The sequence below is a fragment of the Eptatretus burgeri genome, chromosome 2 (genome assembly GCF_056783735.1).
Source record: "Eptatretus burgeri isolate ZD-2024b chromosome 2, Ebu_testis_v1, whole genome shotgun sequence".
NCBI classification, from domain to species: Eukaryota; Metazoa; Chordata; class Myxini; order Myxiniformes; family Myxinidae; genus Eptatretus; species Eptatretus burgeri.
Window position 1 is genome coordinate 51433805 of NC_140962.1, and position 24523 is coordinate 51458327.

Below are 24523 nucleotides of genomic sequence, written 5' to 3' on the forward strand. Positions count from 1 at the left end.
GAGAGTGGGTTGGCCAGTGAAGCCTACCGAGAATGGATTGGCCAGAGGAAGCCTACCGAGAGTCGATTGGCCTGAGGAAGCCTACCGAGAGTCGATTGGCCTGAGGAAGCCTACCGAGAGTCGATTGGCCTGAGGAAGCCTACCGAGAGTGGATTGGTCTGAGGAAGCCTACGGAGAGTGGATTGGCCTGAGGAAGCCTACCGAGAGTCGGTTGGCCTGAGGAAGCCTACCGAGAGTGGATTAGCCTGAGGAAGCCTACCGAGAGTGGGTTGGCCTGAGGAAGCCTACGGAGAGTCGGTTGGCCTGAGGAAGCCTACCGAGAGTCGGTTGGCCTGAGGAAGTCTACCGGGAGTCGATTGGCCTGAGGAAGCCTACCGAGAGTGGGTTGGCCAGTGGAGCCTACCGAGAGTGGGTTGGCCAGTGGAAGCCTACCGAGAGTGGGTTGGCCAGTGAAGCCTACCGAGAGTGGATTGGCCAGAGGAAGCCTACCGAGAGTCGATTGGCCTGAGGAAGCCTACCGAGAGTGGATTGGTCTGAGGAAGCCTACGGAGAGTGGATTGGCCTGAGGAAGCCCACGGAGAGTCGGTTGGCCTGAGGAAGCCTACCGAGAGTGGGTTGGCCTGAGGAAGCCTACGGAGAGTCGGTTGGCCTGAGGAAGCCTACCGAGAGTGGGTTGGCCTGAGGAAGCCTACCGAGAGTCGATTGGCCTGAGGAAGCCTACCGAGAGTCGGTTGGCCTGAGGAAGCCTACCGAGAGTGGATTAGCCTGAGGAAGCCTACCGAGAGTCGATTGGCTTGAGGAAGCCTACCGGGAGTCGATTGGCCTGAGGAAGCCTACCGAGAGTCGGTTGGCCTGAGGAAGCCTACCGGGAGTCGGTTGGCCTGAGGAAGCCTACCGAGAGTGGATTGGCCTGAGGAAGCCTACCGGGAGTCGATTGGCCTGAGGAAGCCTACCGGGAGTCGATTGGCCTGAGGAAGCCTACCGAGAGTGGATTGGTCTGAGGAAGCCTACGGAGAGTGGATTAGCCTGAGGAAGCCTACCGAGAGTGGGTTGGCCTGAGGAAGCCTACCGAGAGTGGATTAGCCTGAGGAAGCCTACGGAGAGTCGGTTGGCCTGAGGAAGCCTACCGAGAGTCGATTGGCCTGAGGAAGTCTACCGGGAGTCGATTGGCCTGAGGAAGCCTACCGAGAGTGGGTTGGCCAGTGGAAGCCTACCGAGAGTGGGTTGGCCAGTGGAAGCCTACCGAGAGTCGATTGGCCTGAGGAAGCCTACCGAGAGTGGATTGGTCTGAGGAAGCCTACGGAGAGTCGGTTGGCCTGAGGAAGCCTACCGGGAGTCGATTGGCCTGAGGAAGCCTACCGGGAGTGGATTGGTCTGAGGAAGCCTACCGGGAGTCGATTGACCTGAGGAAGCCTACCGGGAGTCGATTGGCCTGAGGAAGCCTACCGAGAGTGGGTTGGCCAGTGGAAGCCTACCGAGAGTCGATTGGCCTGAGGAAGCCTACCGAGAGTCGATTAGCCTGAGGAAGCCTACTGAGAGTGGATTGGTCTGAGGAAGCCTACGGAGAGTCGATTAGCCTGAGGAAGCCTACCGAGAGTCGGTTGGCCTGAGGAAGCCTACCGAGAGTCGATTAGCCTGAGGAAGCCTACCGGGAGTCGATTGGTCTGAGGAAGCCTACGGAGAGTCGGTTGGCCTGAGGAAGCCGACTGAGATTAAAAGTGTGTAATCTCAAATGCTCCAATCATATATATATATATATATATATATATATATATATATATATATATATATATATATATATATATATATATATATATATATATATATATATATATATATATATATATATATATATATATACATACATACATATAGTTTGAAATAAAATAACTTCAGATCTTAAAAAAAAAAAAAAAATTCTGAACATTACAGGAATATAAAGTTTTACTGAAACATCTTGGGATAAAAAGTTCACATTTTGCCTAAACCAAGCATTTCACACTGCAGAATATATTGTTACTTTAAAAACTACAAAACAAATCAACTTTTGTTCAAATACACAAAATATCAATCGATTCAAAAGAACACCTTGACAGCATCTCAGAGAAGCACAACCAACAACCGCATCAGATGAGACATTTTACCAAGTACATTCAGTGATGGAGAAAAGAAGTCCGAGGGGGTCTGACACCGGGCATCCATACCGAAATCGAGGAATTGTTTGATGGAGAGCGGTGAAGGGGAATACTCGGAGTAGTGCTCGATCACCTTGGGCAGGTGCACCGCGGCGGCGTTTTTCCAGATGAAACGAACGAGCTTCATCATGTACCGCTTCTCTTGCTCGGAGGTAAAGGGGTCAAATGGTGCGATGGCTCTTTACCTCTGATTTTGTTTACATTGTAAACCACGCCCATGCCGAAGATATCACGTTCTTAACAGCCAATGAACATCTGCGATGCTCAAATGTCTGTGCACGCCCATCCAAGGCACTTTGTTTTGGAAGTTCAGCACTCTGTGTGAGTTTTAAAGATGTGTAAAAGTTATACATAAGCTATTGAAATTATTTACCTCCATGAATCTCACACACCACGCGCACACGTACACGCACACGCACGATGAAGGACATCAGAATGAAATATTAAAAGAAAAAAGGGGAAAAAACAACCAATCATGCCCATCCAGTCTGGAGTGAGAGGATCAGGTGCAGCACTCACGCGAGCTGTTGGATCTTCATGATGGTGACTTTCCACCTTCACATTGAAGGAAGCACGCCGCATTGGGCGATGGACGGCATTGATAAACCAGTTCAAACTGTTTGCAGTACTATGTCCACCATTATACATTAATCGCAGGAGGAATGATGTGTTGATATGCAATGCCCAAGATGTGGCCACAACACGTGTGTATTAATAAAGCTGTTTGTGGCATGCTCGATAAATGGAGACCCCAACACCCCCCACCCAAGTTACCCTTGAGTTCTCGGATCGACCTGAAAGTGGAAAAGGAGTACAAGTGAGATGGTCAGCTGACCCCCCCAATGCCAGGCTACGGTCCTTATTGGGATGTGGGCGCTGTCTCTTGTGAACCAATTTAAATCTGCACCGCCATCTGTTTGGCTCGCTGCAAGGAGGCACCGCGGAATCTTCCACTCGAAAAAGATGTCACGCTCATCCTGCCTCGAAAACAGGTGGCATGCCTCTGACGCAGGAAAAAGGGGGTGCTCACCCACATAGGTCTGAGCAAAGTAGAAGGTTGCCAGATGTGTTTTTTTATTATATATATATATATATATATATATATATATATATATATATATATATATATATATATATATATATATATATATATATATATATACATACATATCACTAAACAGATAACTAGGTTCCACCATGCTGTTGTGAAGGAATTCATTCCCAATCATGCGTGGAATATTTCGGGAGTTTGCTGGGAATGTCGTTTGACAGCAAAATGGCAGGGACCCACTGAAATCCCACATAATGTAAAAATATGACTTCAAGTCCTCAATCTCTCCCCCCAACCACAAGTCCTCAACGCCCCTTTCCCAAATCTGTCTCTTCTCCACCCCTCTCCCACAACTCCAACTATCTTCAAGTTTTCAACCCACCCAACTCCAAGTTCGCAAGTCCTCAACCCCAAGTCCATATAAAAGTCAAGAACCGTTAAGGTTTGTCGGCGAGGTAAACCAATGACCGAGCCTGCACAATACCCGCATGTGCCACAAAAATGCATGAACATCGACACTTGTAAACCTGCACATGTCCTGTCCGGACCCAATAACTCTTAAAAGAGGTCTCATCCAGCATTATACATGCGGTCGTTTTGACGTTTACCCCATTCAGACACAATCGTGCAACTTGCATAGGTAGGCTATATAGAACACAGATACAGATGCAAGATAAGGGTTGGCAGTTCGGCCTTGATGGTTGGCGAACACTCGCCTTTAAGTTGTTTAGCCTGGGTTTGAATGTTGTCCTTGCTATAAAATGTCATCCCGCTGTTTCACCGGCAGGGTAATTCATCGGTGTGTGTGCCGTTGTCCCTCCAATGCATGTTAATCGGTAGTTGTCTGCCGGCATTAGGTGATGGACAATAAAGATCCCACAATGTCCTTCCTGAAACTGCTGGGAAGGCAACAGCAAATGACCGAGTATAACCCTCTCCAAGAAACTGCTTCGGCAGCACCAACGCTCTGTAACTACATCGGAATCACAACGTAACATTACATGTTCAGAAATGCGACACATCCATGATCTGTAGTGCAGATTTTGCTGGTGCAGAAAAACTAGCATCTTCAGGATGATATTAAAAGTTGGAACAATATAAATCACAATGACAACGTTGCTCAAGTTTAAATGTTTTTTTTAAAGACATTTGGGAGATATATTTATAAAACCTTATCATAAACACAAACACAGTGTATTTTTTTTTATCACGTGATCGTCTCCCAGCCAGCCACGATTTACAGTCTGTGGAACAGTCTGGATGCACATCTAATATGCAGGTCAAATGGTTCACTCAAGGTCGAGGAGACTTCAACACCCCCATCCCCCTCCCCCTCAATCCCTTATTACACACGTCACCTGATCTGTTATTGTCAGCATGACATCAGCATCAACAGGGCCGTAAGACTAATAAACACTGAAGTTTATAAACATTGAGGATCAGTTCTTGTTGCGATGGAAAACTTCAAAAGACACAAAGAAGAAGAAAAAAAAAACAACAACAAGAAAACGGAATAATTGCAAGTCTCAACTTCTTAATACGGGGTGAAAAAGTGGCAGAAAAGATCATATTGAATTCAGCTTTTTCAAAAAACGGAATTCCTTGACAAGGAGACAACACGAATCACTGAGCAGTCTTTGCGAAGGAACTCGATTTGAACTTGAACTGGCAGCCTCGAGCGGGCAAACCAAATGCTGCGTTTTCAGGGTAACGTAGCTCAACAACAATAAGGAAAAAAAAGGTAGAAATGACAGCTGAATTAATCATCATCTTCTAAACACAGATGGGTTTGCTCAAAGTTCCTGAAGCCTGTGACAGCAGTCCGAGCCTCGTTCTCGACTTCCTTCGAGGCGAGCGATACGAGAGCCAAACTGCATGGCACGTTTGGGCAAGGTGGAGGCGTCGGTTAGGCCCAACCAATGGGCAGCCAAACGAAGCAGCAACTTGTCTCCAATGCCACGTGGCAAACGCAAATCCGCCTTCAGCCAGAGGGGCAGGGAAGAGAGGAATGCCACAACATCTTCGTCCAGATATGGAAACCTACGGGGTGCAAAGCAACGTCTTTCCGTGACCTTTGACCGGTTAAAATTGAAGTGATCTTCAAATGATGGATGGACACGAGCGTCGAGAAAGCTTAGCAACATCATACAATTACATCAGGAGGTGGGGGCGTTCTTACTGAATGAGGAAATCATGTCATCCAATTTCAATGGATGGGTGAACATGTTTCTCCTTCAATTTCACGGCACATGTGGTCTTGTAGTTTTAAAAACGAAATAACTTTTTAAGATGAAATAATTGTCAAAAATTAAATTTTCTCAGTGCAAATTTCCTGTGAAGTTCACAATCATTTTGAAAAAGACTTGCACTCCTTTAGACCCCTTAGAGTCCAAGACCCCCCACCCCGGACCTTTACACCCTTACATACAGTTTAGACCCTTCAAAGACCAAATTAGACCTTTATTCTCCTTCATACAGATTTAGACCCTTCTAAGACCCCAATGGACCTTTACTCTCCTTCATGCAGATTTAGACCCTTCAAAGACCCCATTAGACCTTAACTCTCCTTCATACAGATTTAGACCCTTCAAAGAACCGATTAGACCTTTACTCTCCCTCATCCAGATTTTGACCCTTCAAAGAACCGATTAGACCTTTACTCTCCCTCATACAGATTTTGACCCTTCAAAGACCCCATTAGACCTTTACTCTCCTTCATTCAGATTTAGACCCTTCAAAGACCCCATTAGACCTTTACTCTCCTTCATACAGATTTAGACCCTTCAAAGACCCCATTAGACCTTTACTCTCCTTCATTCAGATTTAGACCCTTCAAAGACCCCATTAGACCTTTACTCTCCTTCCTACAGATTTAGACCCTTCAAAGACCCCATTAGACATTGACTCTCCTTCATACAGATTTAGACCCTTCAAAGACATCATTAGACCTTTACTCTCCTTCATTCAGATTTAGACCCTTCAAAAACCCCATTAGACCTTTACTCTCCTTCATACAGATTTAGACCCTTCAAAGACCCCATTAAACTTTTACTCCCATTCATACAGATTTAGATCCTACAAAGACCCAATTAGACCTTTACACCCCTTCATACCCTTTTACACCCTTCAGACTCTTTATAATTTTCTTCTTTTTTAATACTGAATTCCATTTCTATCAATACATACTCCAAAAAAAAAATTGCTCATTTGATGTGAGACATCTACAAACCCAGATCTATAGTGTTACCTTGATGATCTATACTGTATATAAAAGGATCCGAGTTTCTCCGTCCATAACGCTTCATTCTGAAGAGTTTCCACCATCATTTCCAAGAGAATAACACAAATGGCACTGTTGGAAAGATAACAATGGATCTACTTGATTGGAAAGCTAATAATGGATTTACTTGGAACTAAAATTTGTTCGTTTAATCACAAACTTGTCCATTTCAAAAGCACGCGTTTCCTGAATCGAGTAAGAAGCGGGACCTCAAGCTTTCATGAAGCGGTTCTAACTCACATTTATCAGACTCACATAGTGTGTACCCTTTAAGAGGATGGAATTACTAGGAGGGAAGTAAATAGAGTATTGCTACACACAAAAAGGAAGTGCAGTAATACTTCTTGAAACAATAGAAAAATGTATAAAAGTACACAGGAGAGGTTCATAAGCACTTGAACGGCACTCGGTAGAACGCACACCTCCACCAGGCTGAACAGTTTACATTTGGTATCCCACCGATAGGCGGAACTGAAACCAAAATCGAATCGGCTTGTCCGTGTCACTGACCCAACTCACCCACGAAGTTCTCATAATCCATCGACAACATTTTCAAATATCATGCTATACTGTATGTCGTTTTTGGCCCTTTGGTGGCGAAGGTTAAAAATAAAAATAAAAAGGTCTCGCATCCGGATCTTCACCAAAATCGAATCTATTCATCCTTGTCACACCCAAACTGTCCATCAAATTTAGTCCAAATCCGTCCATAACTTTTTTGGGATGCAAACAGACAGGGGTGAAAACATAACCTCCGTCCACATTCGGTGGCTGAGATAACAACGACTACGACACCAATTACACGTTGTTTGATCCTTCTTCGTGTGTTCTACTTCACTTTACATCCTCATTTACACTCACATATAGAGACATTCCACAGGTTTGTGGAGTACAACATGCGGCCTTTTGATTAAACCCTTCAGCGAAGAAATGGGGGGGGGGGGCACCCCGAGTCATATTAAAATACAGCATCTGTCTGTCTGTTCGCATGTACACTCGAAAACGGCTTGGCTGATCTTCATATTTCGTATATATGCTGGTTGTACCCAAGGTCAGGTCATGGACACACAACAATTCCCCTTTCCCCAACCCCTGCGAGAGTGGGATGACGACGAGTTGCGAATTTTGCCGGTGCACGTGGCACGGTTGCATGATGTTTACTGACCCCTTCCAGAGGGAAAGGGAATTACGAGCCACGGACACAAAATGAATTGACCCCACCACCCCCGTCCCAAGCCGCTTTCTCAGGGGGAGCAGTTGTTTCGAATTTTTAGATCCTCGTGGAGGATCTCTAAGTCTTACTCACGTTGTTGGTTCTTCATCTTCTTGTTGTGGACTTTTTTGTTTCACAGCCTTCAGTTTTCATCGAAACTTCCTGAAACTTGGCATATATATGTAAAAATACCCTTTGCAGACAGTAACCATCTCCGATTATCAAAAATTTCTCCAATAAAAAAAGTTATGACGTCAAAATATCCCCTCTAATGGAAATAGCCTAAAAAATTATCTCCGAAACTAGGCAAGCTTTTTGAATTCTGTTTGCGGGAATCGAACCGGGCATTAGCGGAGATGAATTACCGTGCATATGATACATCACTATGACGTCATATCGTTTTTTATAACGTCATTCCTATTTTTTGACATTTTTTCTTTCACAACCCAGAGTTTTCATCTGATATTGGTGAAACTTGCCATGCATATGCAGAAAGCCCACACGCAGGCAGTAACCATCTCCGATTTTAGAAAATCTTCCGAGAAAAAAAATTGACGTCATAATATCGCCGCTAATGGATACCGCCAATACCATTATCTCCGAAACTAGGCAAGCTGTTTGAATTTTGTTTGCGGGAATCAAGCTGGGCATTAGCACAGATAATTTATCGCAAACCTGATACATCACAATGACGTCATATTCGTTTTTATGACGTCGTCATTAAGAGGACGAGGATCTTAGCTCATTTGAGCTTGTTTCAAAGAAAACTTTTCATACGCCATACCAGATCACTGCCATGAAGCAAACTCGAAATACTTTACATCATTTAAAGGACATTGGGGGGGGGAGGGGTGAGGTTGGGGGAGGGGTAGGGGCAAGTGAAGTGAGGTCATTTGCCAACATGGTGCACCTGGCCTCCTTTCCATGGTCGGACACGATGCGGTCGTCACGGCCAAGGTTTCGTTGAGAGATCCGATCTAGCTCCATTTGCAACTCACTGGCAAGGCCAGGCCAGCTGGAAGTGGCAAAACGTTGCCGATGTCGGGAGTAGCCAGCAAGCTGTTCATCAGCCCCGACACCACTAAACAACACCTGGGATGAATCAGAGACCATTGTAATGATTTGGTTACATCATCTGATCGAAGAAGAGGGACAGAGCCAGGCAGACCCATGGGAGGGTGGGGAGGTTGGTGGCATGGAAAGTTAAAGGAGGGAGAATGCTTCCAAGCTAAAAAAAAAAAAAATTACATTTCATTAATTAGACTTTCAACAGATGGTCTTCTATTCATTATTGCTCGACTTATCGGCTTTTTCTACCCACAAAAGCACTTAAACGGCCAAGTTCAGATGATGCACAATGTACCGGCTTGTTTACTTTATGCCACATACGACAAGCTTTATGCTACAGGTTTATGAACGACAAGCAGGCCAACACAACAGACGCAGAGAAAACCCCTGTGACACCTCACCCAGATAAGCCATGAAGGGTTTGGCAAAAGTCCGATGCCATTTACAAAATGTTCCATGAACTATCTGGGTGAAGTGTCACGATGTTGACTTGGTTCCATTTTGAGGGTTGCAAATTTTCCTTGGGCATTTGATTTATGCGAGCTGCGCCCCCGACACACCTCCTTCCAATTCCTCAAGTGATCCAACGGCTTCTTAAAGGAACTACCGAAGGGGATAACTATTCACTTTAAACACGTGGAGGAAAGGAGTGGGAGCATTAATGGGCTAAAATTAGAAAATTGAGAAGTGGGCTGCAAAAGAGGGGTTGGGGGGGGGCTAGGAGAGCATTGAAGGAGTGGGGAGAGTAAAGAAAGCATGTTGGGAGAATATACAAGAGGGAAGGCGTATAAACATCGTGCGATTGCATACATAATAAATAGATGGTGCACAACTATAGGGGGAAATGAAAATGAAAAGAAAAGGAGTTATTCTGATTGTGAAGGCTAGCCTGATGTAATTTTCCTCTGTTGATTCATTACATTGAATATTAGTTTGCAAGGTCAGCAAAGGGCAGGGTTCAGGTGTAGGGGAATTAATCCCAAACTAAAATCACACAACAACAACAACAAAACAAAAGTTTATCAAACACTGTGATATCAACTTGGTGCAATCTGTTGTAAGAAATCTCCTACATTTGCCTCCCAAGAGGATGGACGAAAGAACACGCCTCAAAGAAAACTTCATTTATTTTAAGCACAACTTGACAAAACCTCATATTTTCTACTGGACATCAAAAGTGTCCACACCATACTCACCCTGGCAGTGCTTGTGTAAGAACATCCACCTCCTTGGACTTTGTCTCGCCAGCATGTACCCTGACCACGAGCTGCAAACCACAGTGCACAACCAATGCTGTCATCCAGCACAGTGTCGGCTGGGTACACCAAGTGGGTTATCCGTCTGCGTCTTTCATCGGCTAGTTCTGTGCGGCTTATATTGATCTCTACAAGTATCCACTGGCGGCCAGGACACAACGCCTGTAGTGCTTGAAGGCCAGAACGAGCGGTCAACCTGCACACACAGACAGTGCCGGGATGAACAATTTGGAGAAAGAACGAAGCAAATTTTATTTACATTTTTAATTTCTTTATTTAACCCTTAGAACCCTGAGCTCCTTGGACTTTCGGATCCCCAACCCTGGACTCCCAAGAGAAAAATCCGGTCACTTGGGTATATGGTTTGAATATCGGCTGTTAACTGGCCGCTCGGGTTCAAAGGGTTAACGAAAGTTGATATTCCAATTGTATTCTTTGATTGTAAATATTCTTGAAAGTTTAACTCCGTCAGACAAGACTCACATGAACACCTATTAGTGCTGCGGACAAGGCCACAAAAGTGGCCTAAATTTCGAGGTGCCCCTCAGGTATTATGTTATTGTTATTGTATTATGATACCCCTATGTTATTGTCAGGTCAGGCCAGATCATATCTGTGACTTGCTCCAGGAGGAGGAGAGGAGATTGGGACGATACTCTGTACAGATCGTTGGTGCTGCTTCAGCAGTCTCCTTGGCCATCAGCCACAATCCTGGACGGGTCGCCACTCCGACACAGTATACCAGCAAGCTGGCACTCATTTGACTGACCTCAGAAGGATGACAGGCCGAGTCAACCCCACCTGATATTAATTCAAAAGCTGAGCGGGATTTGAACTCAGGACCCTAGGATCCAAAGCTCACCACCTTAACCATTAAGCCAACACCAGGCATAAGAAGCTAGAATTTGTCACTGATGAATTACAGGAATTACCAGAAAAGTCTCCTGACACCACAGCCTACTTAGTGGATGGTACGGCTATGCTGTGGGCTCTCAATATTTTTTGGTTCGTATGCAGCAGAAACCTGCAGGGCAGCATTATTGACCGAGGGCACGGCTGTGCCACTGATCCAATGCCTCCTGCAGTTTAGGGTAGGAATTTGGCAACCGTGCCAGCGATAATTTTCCTCCTCTTAACGAAGGACACCGTGGGATATTTAACGTCCAATAACGAATGCTGGCAGATGGGACGCCAAGTTGAACGTCCATTTGACGGACGGCACACACAATGATGAATCACCCTGCCTGTGAAACACCTGGATGACAGTTTATAGCTGGGTCGAGATTTAAAACATGGCTCGACAGCTTAGAAACGAGCGTGCGTACCTGTAGGCCATTCGAATAGTCCGGCCTCTCAAATGATAGGTTGTTTAAAACTTATGATCTGGGGGAGCTTGTTATGAAGCACCTTATGTATTAGCTCACACACTCAGTGATGTCCGTCACAGTAGTGTTTGAGAGATATCACGACTCGTGCTCAATCAAGTCTGCAGAGTGTTTGCAACAAACAGGTACACATTGCAATGAAGCTCCAAGACATGACTTCTGAATCCAGGAATGTACCTCATTCCAAAAGTGTCTTTGGAAACAATGAAAACAAAATAGTGTTAATTGAATTTTTTAAAGTGGATACCTTGAGGAAATAAATAAATAAATAAATAAAAGCACAGGAAAATCTCCCAGAGGGTAAAGTGCTCATTCCTGCTGGTGGATACAACGATGGTGAACTTGTAAGAAAGGTCAGTTTCACAGAAATCCAAGATCTTACACCGCTCTTTTCCACTCAGGAAGAGGCAGACACCAGACTTTTCCTGCATTCCATACATTAAGCATCATCTCACTCAAGAGTGACAGTAACGTGATGATACAGATGTCCTTGTGTTGCTGCTGTATTACCCTGCCAGGGGCTCTCTTGATGCAAAGGGATACATGCATTCTGGACACCAGACATCTGTTAATCGACAGAGGTATATTCACGCGCGTGCACGCATGCACGCACACATGCACACACATGGACTAGTAAGGATGAGACGACCCGTGAACCCGTTGGGTTCCTGTTGTGACAGCGGTTGATGAAAAAAATCATAAAAAAAAAACAAAAAGATAGCTCCAGCGAACTATACCGCTGAGGTTGTTTGCATTGATCAAATAATCCCGAAGAGAACTTGACTGAATGGGGAATTGATTTTTTAAATAATTTTGTTCGTTGCCCGATTTGAACGAAACTTGATACTGCACACCGCAGGAGAATGGTGAGTAAGGTGGGCTTAAAATTTTTGCGCTATCGTGTACCGTTTTGGCTGTATTTCAGGAACATACATACATACAAGATGAGAGTTTTAGTAATATATCGATAGATTAGGCAAGTCAAATACACTGATATAATCAAATGCAAAAACGTACCTGTCTGGAACCTCAAAGGAACTATCTGTCCCTTTCTGATCATCTTCCAGTCCCTCGATGTCACCTGCAATAACATTTTGAGTGAGATTTGCAAAACACTCCTCCCTGAGGTCTTTCAGTGACATCTGCTCTTGCATCAATCTCTCTTTGTTCTTTCTTATCTTTTTGGTGTTATGACCTTTCTTCACAGTATCACACTGAGCCAATCGCTTCTGCTCAAAGGCCACATTGAGAAGGTCAATGCTTTCTCCTGGTGGAACATGCCGGTGAGCCAGTACAGCAAGGACAATGGAATCGAGGCCTCCAGAAAAAAGCACAGCAACCCCGCTTTGGGATACATTCACGTCGGCTATTGATAAAGAGGGCGTGAGGCTTCGTATGGAGCACACACGTCGGTGCACAGCTTCACTCAGGACTTCAATGAATCTATGAACAGCCACCAACCGTTCCTCTGAATATAGCGCTGACAAGTCCACAGTTTGGCCAATGGTTCTTTGAGAAATACCGGCCAAGTCAGCCGTCAAGTCCCTCACAGGACCTGCATCAAATGACAAAGGAGGAACCGGAGAGGTAAGGGAAGGTAAGGAATTACAAACATGTATGTGGACACTTTTTGGAAAGTATCTCTCACAGGATATGGAAGTCTCGGGAAGGTCATTTATATCCCGCCGCCAAGGAAAATGTTCGATCAAGAGAGTGCTCTCAGCTTGCTGTTGTAGATCAATCCTGTATATACCATTAGCTGGAATTTCATGCCAGTCTATTAGCGGTACTTTACTGGGCCGTATGCCAACAGAGCATATGGCGACATACTCCGGTGGATCGCCTGAAGCAAAGTGCCACAGTAGACTTCGCCTGCCGAAGTAATCACGCCCAAACCACAGGGCCCCAGCAGAACGTTGCATGTAAATTAGGGCCCATGGACCACGGACGGTGGAAAGTAGGTTCAACAACGAGGCCTTGTCACTGTGGCAGGAACCAAGTGCCTCGAGCATTTTTTGAGTGTCATTCTCCTCCTCGGCGACTGTAATACCATCAAAAACTTCCCCATTCCAAAGCAGCATATTTCCAATGTCATCACAAGCAGGTTGTGAGCACATTGAGCCTCTCATGTTCAGCACATGGCCAGAAAGTAGGCAGTCATAAGAAAATTTCAGGCTCTTTGTCATGTTCTCAACATCTCCATCAGAATGCGAGAGCACAACTTGCTCTTTTCTGCTGCTACAGATATTTGCTGCACCAGGCATTGTGGAAGTCAAGGTGCTGTGGCTATCTGGGCCCCGTCGCTGAAGATTTTCCAGTAATATAGAGTCCACGACATCCGTGAAGCAAAGTTTGGAGCCTCTTCGAGTCAAAATACAGCAGAGGCCGCACATGATGTTTTGACTCGTGGTGGTTCCCTAAAACAAGTGACAGAAATCCTGCAACTCCCGTCACCCTTGAATGAACGGTTCACAATCACTTTGTGGTTGTTCCATTACATGCAGCTCGTTCTCCTGTCTCCGTAAAGTATCCAGTGTTTCTGCGAGATATGAAGAAAATTAAAACACGTCGTTACGAGAAAAGGGCTGAAATTTAACGTTGTAGCCATCAATAGTTATAACATGTAATAAATAATTTAATAATCATATCCGAATACCAACATTGCCTTTTGCAAAGGTAAGAGTTTATCAAATACAAGTTGAGCTGCAATTACTTGGAATAATAAATGTTGAGCATCTGAAAAAGCCCATCCGCTTTGTATTCAGACTTCTTGTTCCGTATGCTAAACGGTAACTTTGACCTTTTCACCAAATTCTTCACTTATCTTCTCCATACTCTCATGATAAAGCTTTGTTGAAAATTTGATAACTAAAGCGAAAAATGGTAAAAAAAAGAAAAGAAAAAAGTTACACGCCCGGACAAGACACACCGACGTGATTGCAAAACCCGTCTCCTGCTGATGGGCAAACGATGGCACAAAAAAACAAAAAAAAAATTTTGCCTGAAAAACACAGACGTGTAAACAAACATTTCCTTCTTCTGTGTTTTCATGAAATGCTCACTTGGAGAAACACGACAGGTTTGTCATGCTGTTTTTATGCCAACTCATGGGGTTTGTCGGTGTCCTATCCTCTAAATGCAGAGCATCAAGAGAGGAAGCAACCCATACCATTTGAAAAGCCTTTTGTGTGGCTCAGCCAGGGTCACACCTCCTAGACTCAGAGCGGACGCTCGAGCCATTATGTCATCAAGTTTGGGAACATACATTACGCCATTACGTCACAGTTAAAGAGAACAGCACGTGAAAAGGAGAATACGGTTGGGGGTATACGGCTATATATCCCAGACCAATATTCTGATGTCACTGGCAGAATTCAAACATTTCTATCTACAGCCTGCTGGCTGACCCTCAAGAGTCCCGGAAACATAGTTCAAGGCTCTCGAGTCTCCATGTCTTTATGCTTCAGTACTCACGTTTGCATTCGCTGAGTGTCTGCGCTTTGTCCGTCAAAAAGAACACATTGCTGTTAACTTGCTGTTTGTACACTTTCTGTTGGACAAAAGGTAGAGTTAAATATTCAGACATTACCCATCAGGATTACAATTGTAAAGAGCCCAAGTTTCTTGGGGTATTCTCATTCCGAGCATTATACTCACCATGTGAGCCTTCATGCTTGAGAGCTCATCACACAGAACGACTTGGACATGGATCTGGTGGAACATTGGCGCAAATATGTTTAGGGGCCATCTACATATTATGCATTGACCAAGTATGTACATGCCATTTCAAAAGATACCACATGCACCACGTTGATCTAGAATAGAATACAACACCCACTGTTTTGTATCAAAATAATTTATCTCTTTATGGTATACCAGGTGAATGCACTCGGCGTTGCCGGGTTCTTTTTGAATGAATTTAATCTTCTGTACATAGGTCTGACACGAGCACAGTATCAGTTCCTTATTGGGCCACGGCAGTCATAGCCTAAAGGGGTTGGTGAGGGGGAAACACACCCCCCCCGGCCAAGGAGCCTCGCCACCTAGCGTATAACCTTCCCGGGGCCCGTCCCAACATTTTTTGTTTCAGAGGTTTCCTCCTATCTTTCACCATTCAGGAGATTAGCACGTGCAGACAAACAAAAACTTCAAATTATATATTAGAAGATAACAGGCTAATGATGTCTGTACATCTGTCCCACCCTGAAACGCGGAAACGCTCCTCGGAGAGAAAAAAATGTAGTAAAAGTTGCTTCAATTTAGTCCAAACCTAAGGAAAATTATAATTTTTTCAGACTTAAAAAAATAATAATTATAAAGTAAAAATAAATTGAACCAACGCAGTGTATAAGCAACAGACCGCTGCCTCGATCACTCCTGATTTTTTTATTTTATTTTATGTCACTGGCAGAATTCAAACATTTCTACCTACAGCCTGCTGGCTAACCCTCAAGAGTCCTTATGTCCACGACATCCTGTCTGGCACTACAGATATATATATATATATATATATATATATATATATATATATATTTACATATATATATATATATATATATATATATATATATATATATATATATATATATATATATATATATATATTTACATATATATATTTACATATTTACATATATATATATTTACATATTTACATATATATATATTTACATATTTACATATATATATATATATATATATATATATATATATATATATATATATATATATATATATATATATATACATATATATATATATATATATATATATATATACGATTCGCCAATAAGTGATGAAACCGGTCTGGTAGCTGAGGGGGTGTATAGCATTGGGATTATCATGTGTGTAATGTGTGAACGTCTTTATAGTTGTTGAGGAATTTTGGATGCAAGGGGTAATTTTGGAGCGTGTCACACAGGAGAAGGATCTGGAGGTGGTAATAGATATGGGAGGTAAGCAGGCAGCTATGGGTAGAGCAAATAGGGTTTTAGTTTGTATTCAGAGGGGGATCAATTATAAATCAAAAGAGGTGGTGTTACATTGTACAGAAATTTAGTGAGGGCCACATCTCGAATATTGTGTGCAGTTTTGGTCACCACAACCCAGGAAGGACATAGATGCCATCGAGAGGGTTCAGCGGAGGGCTACTAGATTGATTCCGGGCCTCGCTAGACGAAGCTATGAGGAGCGGTTGAAGGAGATAGGGCTTTATACACAAGAAAGGAGGTGGTTACGAGGAGATATGATGGAGATGTTTAAGATAATGAAAGGTAAAGATAAAATAAGTGAAGATGAATTATTCAAGAGTAGACAGTGATAGTGTTATTGATTCGGTAGTGCTTAACAGCACCGCTGTCGCAGGGGTTATATCGCCGGCGAGTTCGGCACAGGTCTAGGGTCACGTGCCTAAGATCACGATACCAAAGCACCCCTGTGCCTTGCCAGTTGGGGACATACACCCCGGCTACAGACTGAGTTTGATCAGAGACCGAGCGAAGTCTGCCGCAATCCGCAGCCAGTTTGGTTTTAAATACAAATCAAGCGATTGTTCTTCAGTGCGACACGAATACATTTAGGGTGGCAAATTTCGAATGAATCAGCCAGATTTAATGGGGAAACATTGGGGAACACGACACAAGCGAAGCATTTGCGCTAACGTTATAATTCATCTATAACCCGCTCTTATCTAGGGAGCTACGGATACGGGTTTTGAAGGGGGGCCCTAACAAAATAAGCCTGAGGCCTGGACAACATGCATACAAGACACGGAGTACTTGGTGGTGCCTCATGGACGAGAGGAAAGGTGTGGAAGGCACGAATGCGGCTCGTGACAAGCCGAAGTCGTCGGATTCGAGCGTCCAGACCGAGCACGCAGCATGGAAAAATGGAGGCGACGTACTCCTATCGGCACCGCTAACGCACGCAGCGTCGGTGCGTCCAGCCCCTGTAAGGTCGACGGCGCAAGAGAGAAAGATCTATGGTGTGTTCCAGCTGGTTCTTCACAAGGTCCAGTATGCAAATCCAGGCCTGGCCTGTACACCAGATTAGGTCAAATCTGGGTGTTGGACTCTGCAGGTGGATCGATGGGATGAGAAGACGTAGTCGAGCCGTGCAGGGAGTAAGGACAGTCAGCGGCTTTGTGGTTCGATTCAGGATGAACCAGGGGATGACCTGCAGGCTGGATCCATGGCCAAGGAGGAACAGCTCGTCAAGTCACTCCTCATAAAGCAGATCGCAGACAGGAAAAAAGCAGTTCCTCTTGCCTTTCGGGGCGGGCTTTTTCAGACCACCTCTGGTTGGTCCATCGTTCGAGTTTGCAGCAGTTCTCCGCCAATGGGTTGCTGGCACGTCTTGTTGACCGACTCTGTCAGGGCGCTGGGTGAGGGCTGGTTCGGAGGGGGGAAGGAAAAAGAAGGCGCCTCTTGGTACACCACCACTGTATGAACACTGGACCGCCCGCTACACCTTCCGACACACATTTAACATCCGATTACCAAACAACCTGGCTAAACATGCATTTAAGGGGGTATCTGGGCTAATCCGATATTTAATAACTCACTAAGGGCCCATTTCCACAACAATAGGACCAGGGGCCATAGGCTGAGAGTAAGGAAGAGGAGAGTTAAGACGGTAGTAAGGCAGGGCACTTTCACTCAGAGAGTAGTTAATGCAAAAAATGGCATCCCTGGAAAGGTAGTGCTATGCAGCAGAAAAAAGGTAGTGCAGCAGAAAAAGTAGATAAGATTAAATTAGAATTAGATAGGTACTTGGAAGTTATGGAGATAGAGGGGTATGGGAATGTTGATAAGACTTTTAGGTTGTTTGAGCATTTATGGGTGATTGTGTACGGAATGCGGTTGGTGGGGGTCTTGTCAAGGGGGGTTGTGTGGTTGATGTGCGTTTTTAATCAAGCCCATGCCCCCTCCCCAAGGGGAAGAAAAGGGGGAAAATACAAAAAAAATACAAAAAGACCACAAAAACTACAAACAACAAAAACAAACAAACAAACAAACAAAAAAAAAAACACCAAAAAAAACAAAAAAACAAAAAAATTTCTTTAATTAAAAACACTTTTTTTGCATTTTTTTATTTGGATCTTGTGCAGATTGGTTGGTGTGGTGTTCATGAAGGCATGATGGGCTGAATGCCCCTCACCTGTGTTGGATTTCCGTGTTCCTTCTTGTTGTTCTTTGCTGTTAAGAAATAATATGTATACAGAAAGACCCACCCACATCTCTCACTTGTGAATGGAGGGAAGAGCCAATCAGCTCTCACCGAATCACTAAATCTCACCGACCACTAAACCAGTGGTCTCCAACCTTTTGATCCCACGGGCCGCATTCACTTCTCCCAAGGATGTTGGGAGCCAGAAAAAAAAATCGAAGAAAAAAAATTGAGAAATCGATACAACGTTTGGGGTTTATTGGAGTATTGTTTTTTTTAATCAATAAATTTTATATGTATTTGATCGATCGATTGTTCACGCACTGTAATTCTGAACAAATTTCCATTCGGGGTGCAATTACTTTTAAATACTGCTGCAAGATGCCAGAACCTAAAATCAAATTTATTTGATTCCTCTCGGCGGTAAGCGGCAGTGACCGGCAGCGGCATTGTGCAAGGCTTTTCAGGTCTCGGCGCCGGCCGAAAGTGGCATTGTGTAAACCCCTTTAAAATTGCGACATGGAAATGTGTTTTGATTGGAAAGTCCTCGCGGGCCGCAGTATAGGGCTCCGCGGGCCGCAGGTTGGGGACCAATGGACTACACCCAGGTGGCTAGGATTATATAAATGATTGACCCCACCCATACTCCTCTTGCCAAAGTAGCTACATAAAGCAACCCAAAAAGACATACACAAGGTAAGTGCAAATGCTATTTCAAACCCTTCCCAGAGTTTCTCAACAACTATAAAGACGTTCACACAGTACACACATGATAAACCCAATGCTATACACCCCCTCAGCTACTGGACCGGTTTCATCACTTCTTGGCGAATTATATGTACAGTATATGTATATAGTTAATAAAATAACAGGACTGGAGTTAGATGTAAATCTAACCTCAGTACTGTTATTTTAAACCTAATAAATGCCCTCTGCTTCTCCTTAATAGCATTCCTTATCTCACTACTCAACCACCCTGGTCTCTTTCTGTTTCTAGTTTTCCACCTCATTGGAATGTACTTACTCTGCACTCTACACATTTGGTCCTTGAAGGTTTCCCATTTTTAGATCCTCGTGGAGGATCTCTAAGTCTTACTCACGTTGTTGTTCTTGTGGACTTTTTTGTTTCACAGCCGACAGTTTTCATCGAAACTTCCTGAAACTTGGCAAATATATGTTAAAAAAAAAAAAAAATAATAAAATAAAATAAAATAAAATCGCTGAGCAGACAACAACCATCTCCGATTTTGAAAATTCCTCCTAGAAAAAAAAGTTATGACGTCAAAATATCTCCGTTAATGGAAATCGCCTAAAAAATTATCTCTGAAACTAGGCAAGCTTTTTGAATTCTGTTTGCGGGAATCAAACAGGGCATTAGCGGAGATGAATTACCGCACATATGATACATCACTATTAAGTCATATCAATTTTTATGACGTCATTCCTATTTTTGGACATTTTTTGTTTGATAGCCGACAGTTTTCATCGAAACTTCCTGAAACTTGGCATATATATATATATATATATATATATATATATATATATATATATATATATATATATATATATATATATATATATATATATGTGTGTAAAAAAAATACCCTGCACAGACAGTAACCATCTCCGATTTTGAAAATTCCTCCGAGAAAAAAAGTTATGATGTCAAAATATCTCCGCTAATGGAAATCGCCTAAAAATTTATCTTCAAAAAACAAGGCAAGCTTTTTGAATCCTCTTTGGGGGAATCGAACAGGGCATGAGCAGAGATGAATTACCGCACATATGATACATCACTATGACGTCATATCAATTTTTATGACATCATTCCTATTTTTTGTTTCACAACCCAGAGTTTTCATCGGATCTTCGTGAAACTTGCCATGTACATGCAGAAAGCCCACGTGCAGCCAGTAACCATCTCCGATTTTGTAAATTCTTCCTTGAAAAAAAGTTGACGTCATAATATCGCCGCTAATGGAAATAGCCGATACCATTATCTCCGAAACTAGGCAAGCTGTTTGAATTTTGTTTGCGGAAACCAAGCCGGGCATGAGCACAGATAATTTATCGCAAACCTGATACATCACAATGACGTCATATTTGTTTTTATGACGTCATCATTAAGAGGACGAGGATCTTAGCTCATTTGAGCTTGTTTAGACTAACAAGTTGTCCATGCCCACAAAGGATTATAAAGGGGGTCGGGATGGAGGCGGAAAAAATGCAAATGGCGTCTTCTGTCATCGAGCCTGCAATCTGGGAGCAACAATTCACATTTATTGCCACATCTGATTCAATTTAATGCTCTAATGGCGGCGAGAAGCTCCATTTGAAACAAATCCAAAACCAGACAAGGCAGACAACACTCGAACTGCCAAGTTCAAATCAGGCTCGACCCCGCTCAGATCTCGACATCAAACAGGATTCGGACCCATTCAAGCAGACAATAGGTCAGGCATTGGAGTAAACGAGAACCCGACGGACTGCTTGTTTGAAGACACGTGCTGTGGTAACTCGTCAAAATTCTTCTTACCTTTTCAGACAACTCTTTTGGCGACGTCCTTTTATCCATAACTTCGTCCAACTTTGTCATTTTTTCATTCGTCAATTTAAATGAACGTTTTTACCGATCATCCTATAACGTGACGTGCGAAGGCTCTCCTCGCTCTGACCGACGTTCTTCTTCCGGTTAAGAGAGCTCCTGCTTATGGGCGCTCTGTAATGAAGTTCACTATACGGCAGCCATGTTACTATGCGCAGAGTCCGCGCTTCAATCGACTTGTGAAGGACGTGTACATGGACGTCAAACGACTTGAAGCACTCCTTCGAAATGTAAATATAAAATACACTAACGAACCGTGCCGAGGGTAATACATCTGGTACTGTCAATAATTAATTGGTCCATTCTCGAGGAATCATCTTGTTGCACGTGTTCTGAGTCCTATTTAATTAATGTGTACCGAACTTCCGGCTCCATTTCGGCGCTGGATGTATTTATTTATTGATTTCATGAACATGTTGAGGAGGGATTACTGGGATTACTGGGATTACTAACACTGGAAAGTCACGAATCACGACACGAAACTTCAAAGTATCATTCACTCATAAGGGTGAATAACCACGCACTCTTTACAATCTATACGAACAAATGTCAGTGTGTGTGTGTGTGTATGTGTGTATGTGTGTATGTGTGTATGTGTGTATGTGTGTATGTGTGTATGTGTGTATGTGTGTATGTGTGTATGTGTGTATGTGTGTATGTGTGTATGTGTGTATGTGTGTGTGTGTGTGTGTGTGTATGTATGTGTATGTGTGTGTATGTGTGTGTGCGTGTGTGTATATGTGTGTGTGTATGTGTGTGTGTATGTGTGTGTATGTGTGTGTATGTGTGTGTGTGTGTATGTGTGTGTGTGTGTGTGTTTATGTGTATGTGTGTATGTGTGTATGTGTGTATGTGTGTATGTGTGTATGTGTGTATGTGTGTATGTGTGTGTATGTGTGTGTGTATGTGTGTGTGTATGTGTGTATGTGTGTGTGTGTATGTGTGTATGTGTGTGTGTGTATGTGTGTGTGTATGTGTGCGTGTGTGTGTGTATGTGTGTGTGTATGTGTGTATGTGTGTGTGTGTGTGTGTGTGTGTGTGTGTGTGTATGTGTGTATGTGTGTATGTGTGTGTGTGTGTGTGTGTATCAGTGTGTGTGTCAGTGTGTGTATGTGTATCAGCGTGTGTGTCAGTGTGTGTATGTGTATGTGTATGTGTGTATCTGTGTGTGTGAGTGTGTGTGCGTGTGTCAGTGTGCATGTGTCAGTGTGCATGTGTCAGTGTGCGTGTGTGTGGCAGTGCGCGTGTGTGTGTCAGTGTGCGTGTGTGTGTCAGTGTGCGTGTGTGTGTGGCAGTGTGTGTGCGAGTGTGTGTCAGTGTGTGTGTCAGTGTGTGTGTGGGTGTCAGTGTGTGTGTGTATCAGTGTGTGTGTGTATGTGTATCAGTGTGTGTATGTATGTATGTGTGTATCAGTGTGTGTGTGTGTGTGTGTGTGTGTTAGTGTGTGTGTGTGTCAGTGTGCGTGTGTCAGTGTGCGTGTGTCAGTGTGCGTGTGTGTATCAGTGTGTGTGTGTCAGTGTGTGTTTGTGTGTGTGTCAGTGTGCGTGTGCCAGTGTGCGCGTCAGTGTCCGTGTGTCAGTGTGCGTGTGTGTGTGTGTGTGTGTCAGTGTGCATGCGTGTGTGTGTGTGTGTGTGTGTGAGTGTGTGTGTGTATCAGTGTGTGAGTCAGTGTCAGTGTCTGGGTTTCAGCGCGTGTGTGTGTCAGTGTGTGTGCAACTGTCTATCAGTGTTTGTGCCAGTGGGTGCGCCAGTGTGTGTGGGTGTGTGTGTGTCAGCGTGTGTGTGTCAGTGTGTGTGTGTGTCAGTGTGTGTGCGAGTGTGTATCAGTGTGTGTGTGTCAGTGTGTGTGTGTGTGTGTGTGTGTGTCAGTGTGCATGCGTTTATTAGTGTGTGCAAGTGTGTGTGTACATGTGTGTGTGTCAGTGTGCGTGTGTGTGTGGGTGTGTGTGTGTGTGTCAGTGTCCGTGTGTGTGTCAGTATGTCAGTGTGTGCGAGTGTGTGTCAGTGTGTGTGTGCGAGTGTGTGTGTGTCAGTGTGTGTGCGAGTGTGTGTGTCAGTGTGTGTGCGAGTGTGTGCATCAGTGTGCGAGTGTGTGGGTATCAGTGTGTGAGTGTGTGTCAGTGTGTGTGTGCGAGTGTGTGTCAGTGTGTGTGTGTCAGTGTGTGTGTCAGTGTGTGTGCGAGTGTGTATCAGTGTGTGTGTGTCAGTGTGTGTGCGAGTGTGTCAGTGTGTGTGTGTCAGTGTGTGTATCAGCGTGTGGTTGTGTATCAGTGTGTGTGTGTGTATCAGTGTGTGTGCCAGTGTGTGTGTGTGTCAGTGTGTGTGTGTGTGTTAGGGTGCATGTGTCAGTGTGCATGTGTCAGTGTGCATGTGTCAGTGTGCGTGTGTCAGTGTGCGTGTGTCAGTGTGCGTGTGTCAGTGTGCGTGTGTCAGTGTGCGTGTGTGTATCAGTGTGTGTGTGTGTCAGTGTGTGTTTGTGTGTGTGTCAGTGTGCGTGTGCCAGTGTGCGCGTCAGTGTGCGTGTGTCAGTGTGCGTGTGTGTGTGTGTGTCAGTCTGCATGCGTGTGTGTGTGTGTGTCAGTGTGTGTGTGTGTGTGTGTGAGTGTATGTGTGTATCAGTGTGTGTGTGTGTGTGTCAGTGTGTGGGCTTCAGTGCGTGTGTGTGTGTCAGTGTGTGTGCAAGTGTGTATCAGTGTTTGTGCCAGTGTGTGTGTCAGTGTGTGTGTGTGTGTGTGTGTGTGTGTGTGTGTGTGTCAGCGTGTGTGTGTCAGTGTGTGTGTGTGTCAGTGTTTGTGCGAGTGTGTATCAGTGTGTGTGTGTCAGTGTGTGTGTGTGTGTCAGTGTGCATGTGTGTATTAGTTTGTGCAAGTGTGTGTGTATGTGTGTGTGTGTCAGTGTGAGTGTGTCAGTGTGCATGTGTGTGTGGGTGTGTGTGTGTGTCAGTGTGCGTGTGTGTGTCAGTATGTCAGTGTGTGCGAGTGTGTGTCAGTGTGTGAGTGTGTCAGTGTGTGTGTGTCAGTGTGTGTGTGCGAGTGTGTGTGTCAGTGTGTGTGCGAGTGTGTGTGTCAGTGTGTGTGCGAGTGTGTGTGTCAGTGTGTGTGCGAGTGTGTGCATCAGTGTGTGAGTGTGTGTCAGTGTGTGTGTGCGAGTGTGTGTCAGTGTGTGTGTGTGAGTGTGTGTCAGTGTGTGTGTGTCAGTGTGTGTGTCAGTGTGTGTGCGAGTGTGTATCAGTGTGTGTGTGTCAGTGTGTGTGCGAGTGTGTCAGTGTGTGTGTGTCAGTGTGTGTATCAGTGTGTGTTTGTG

General features: G+C 44.2%; 2 protein-coding genes across 5 annotated transcripts in view; both read right to left on the reverse strand.

Moving 5' to 3' along the window:
- LOC147032037 (pyruvate dehydrogenase (acetyl-transferring) kinase isozyme 2, mitochondrial-like) overlaps window positions 1-2512 on the reverse strand; it is a 68870-nt gene extending 66358 nt beyond the window's left edge. Inside the window, exon 1 of one of the 2 annotated variants that reach the window (XM_085869326.1) lies at window positions 2205-2512. In XM_085869326.1, the coding sequence (XP_085725452.1) occupies window positions 2205-2325 (121 nt within the window). In that variant the 5' untranslated portion in view covers window positions 2326-2512. The remainder of the gene's footprint in view (window positions 1-2204) is intronic. The other variant, XM_085869327.1, reaches the window with a different exon arrangement.
- Window positions 2513-4366: 1854 nt separating this feature from the next.
- ASNSD1 (asparagine synthetase domain containing 1) lies at window positions 4367-21359 on the reverse strand. Of its 3 annotated transcripts, XM_085869324.1 has the most exons (9): window positions 21152-21303; window positions 17226-17837; window positions 15106-15159; window positions 14923-14998; window positions 12466-13987; window positions 10004-10259; window positions 8650-8831; window positions 6494-6598; window positions 4367-5286 (listed from the first exon to the last, which is right to left on the reverse strand). In XM_085869324.1, the coding sequence occupies exons 5-9, from the start codon at window positions 13839-13841 to the stop codon at window positions 5040-5042; spliced, it is 2166 nt and encodes a 721-aa protein (XP_085725450.1). In that variant the 5' UTR covers window positions 13842-13987; window positions 14923-14998; window positions 15106-15159; window positions 17226-17837; window positions 21152-21303; the 3' UTR covers window positions 4367-5039. The 3 variants fall into 3 exon arrangements, with proteins under 3 accessions (XP_085725450.1, XP_085725449.1, XP_085725451.1); XM_085869323.1 differs by lacking the exon at window positions 17226-17837 and having other exon boundaries at window positions 21152-21359; XM_085869325.1 differs by lacking the exons at window positions 6494-6598; window positions 17226-17837 and having other exon boundaries at window positions 21152-21357.
- Between the last annotated feature and the right edge of the window lie 3164 nt (window positions 21360-24523).

What these genes read in the sequence shown, in the direction of transcription:
- ASNSD1 (XM_085869323.1), bottom strand. Translation starts at nt 13,841, where the DNA reads ATGTGCGGCCTCTGCTGTATTTTGACTCGAAGAGGCTCCAAACTTTGC. An exon ending in CTTACACAAGCACTGCCAGG is followed by an intron (nt 8,832 to 10,003) that starts GTGAGTATGGTG and finishes GATTCATCCCAG; the next exon opens with GTGTTGTTTAGTGGTGTCGG. An exon ending in ATACAGTATAGATCATCAAG is followed by an intron (nt 5,287 to 6,493) that starts GTAACACTATAG and finishes TGCACCCCGTAG; the next exon opens with GTTTCCATATCTGGACGAAG.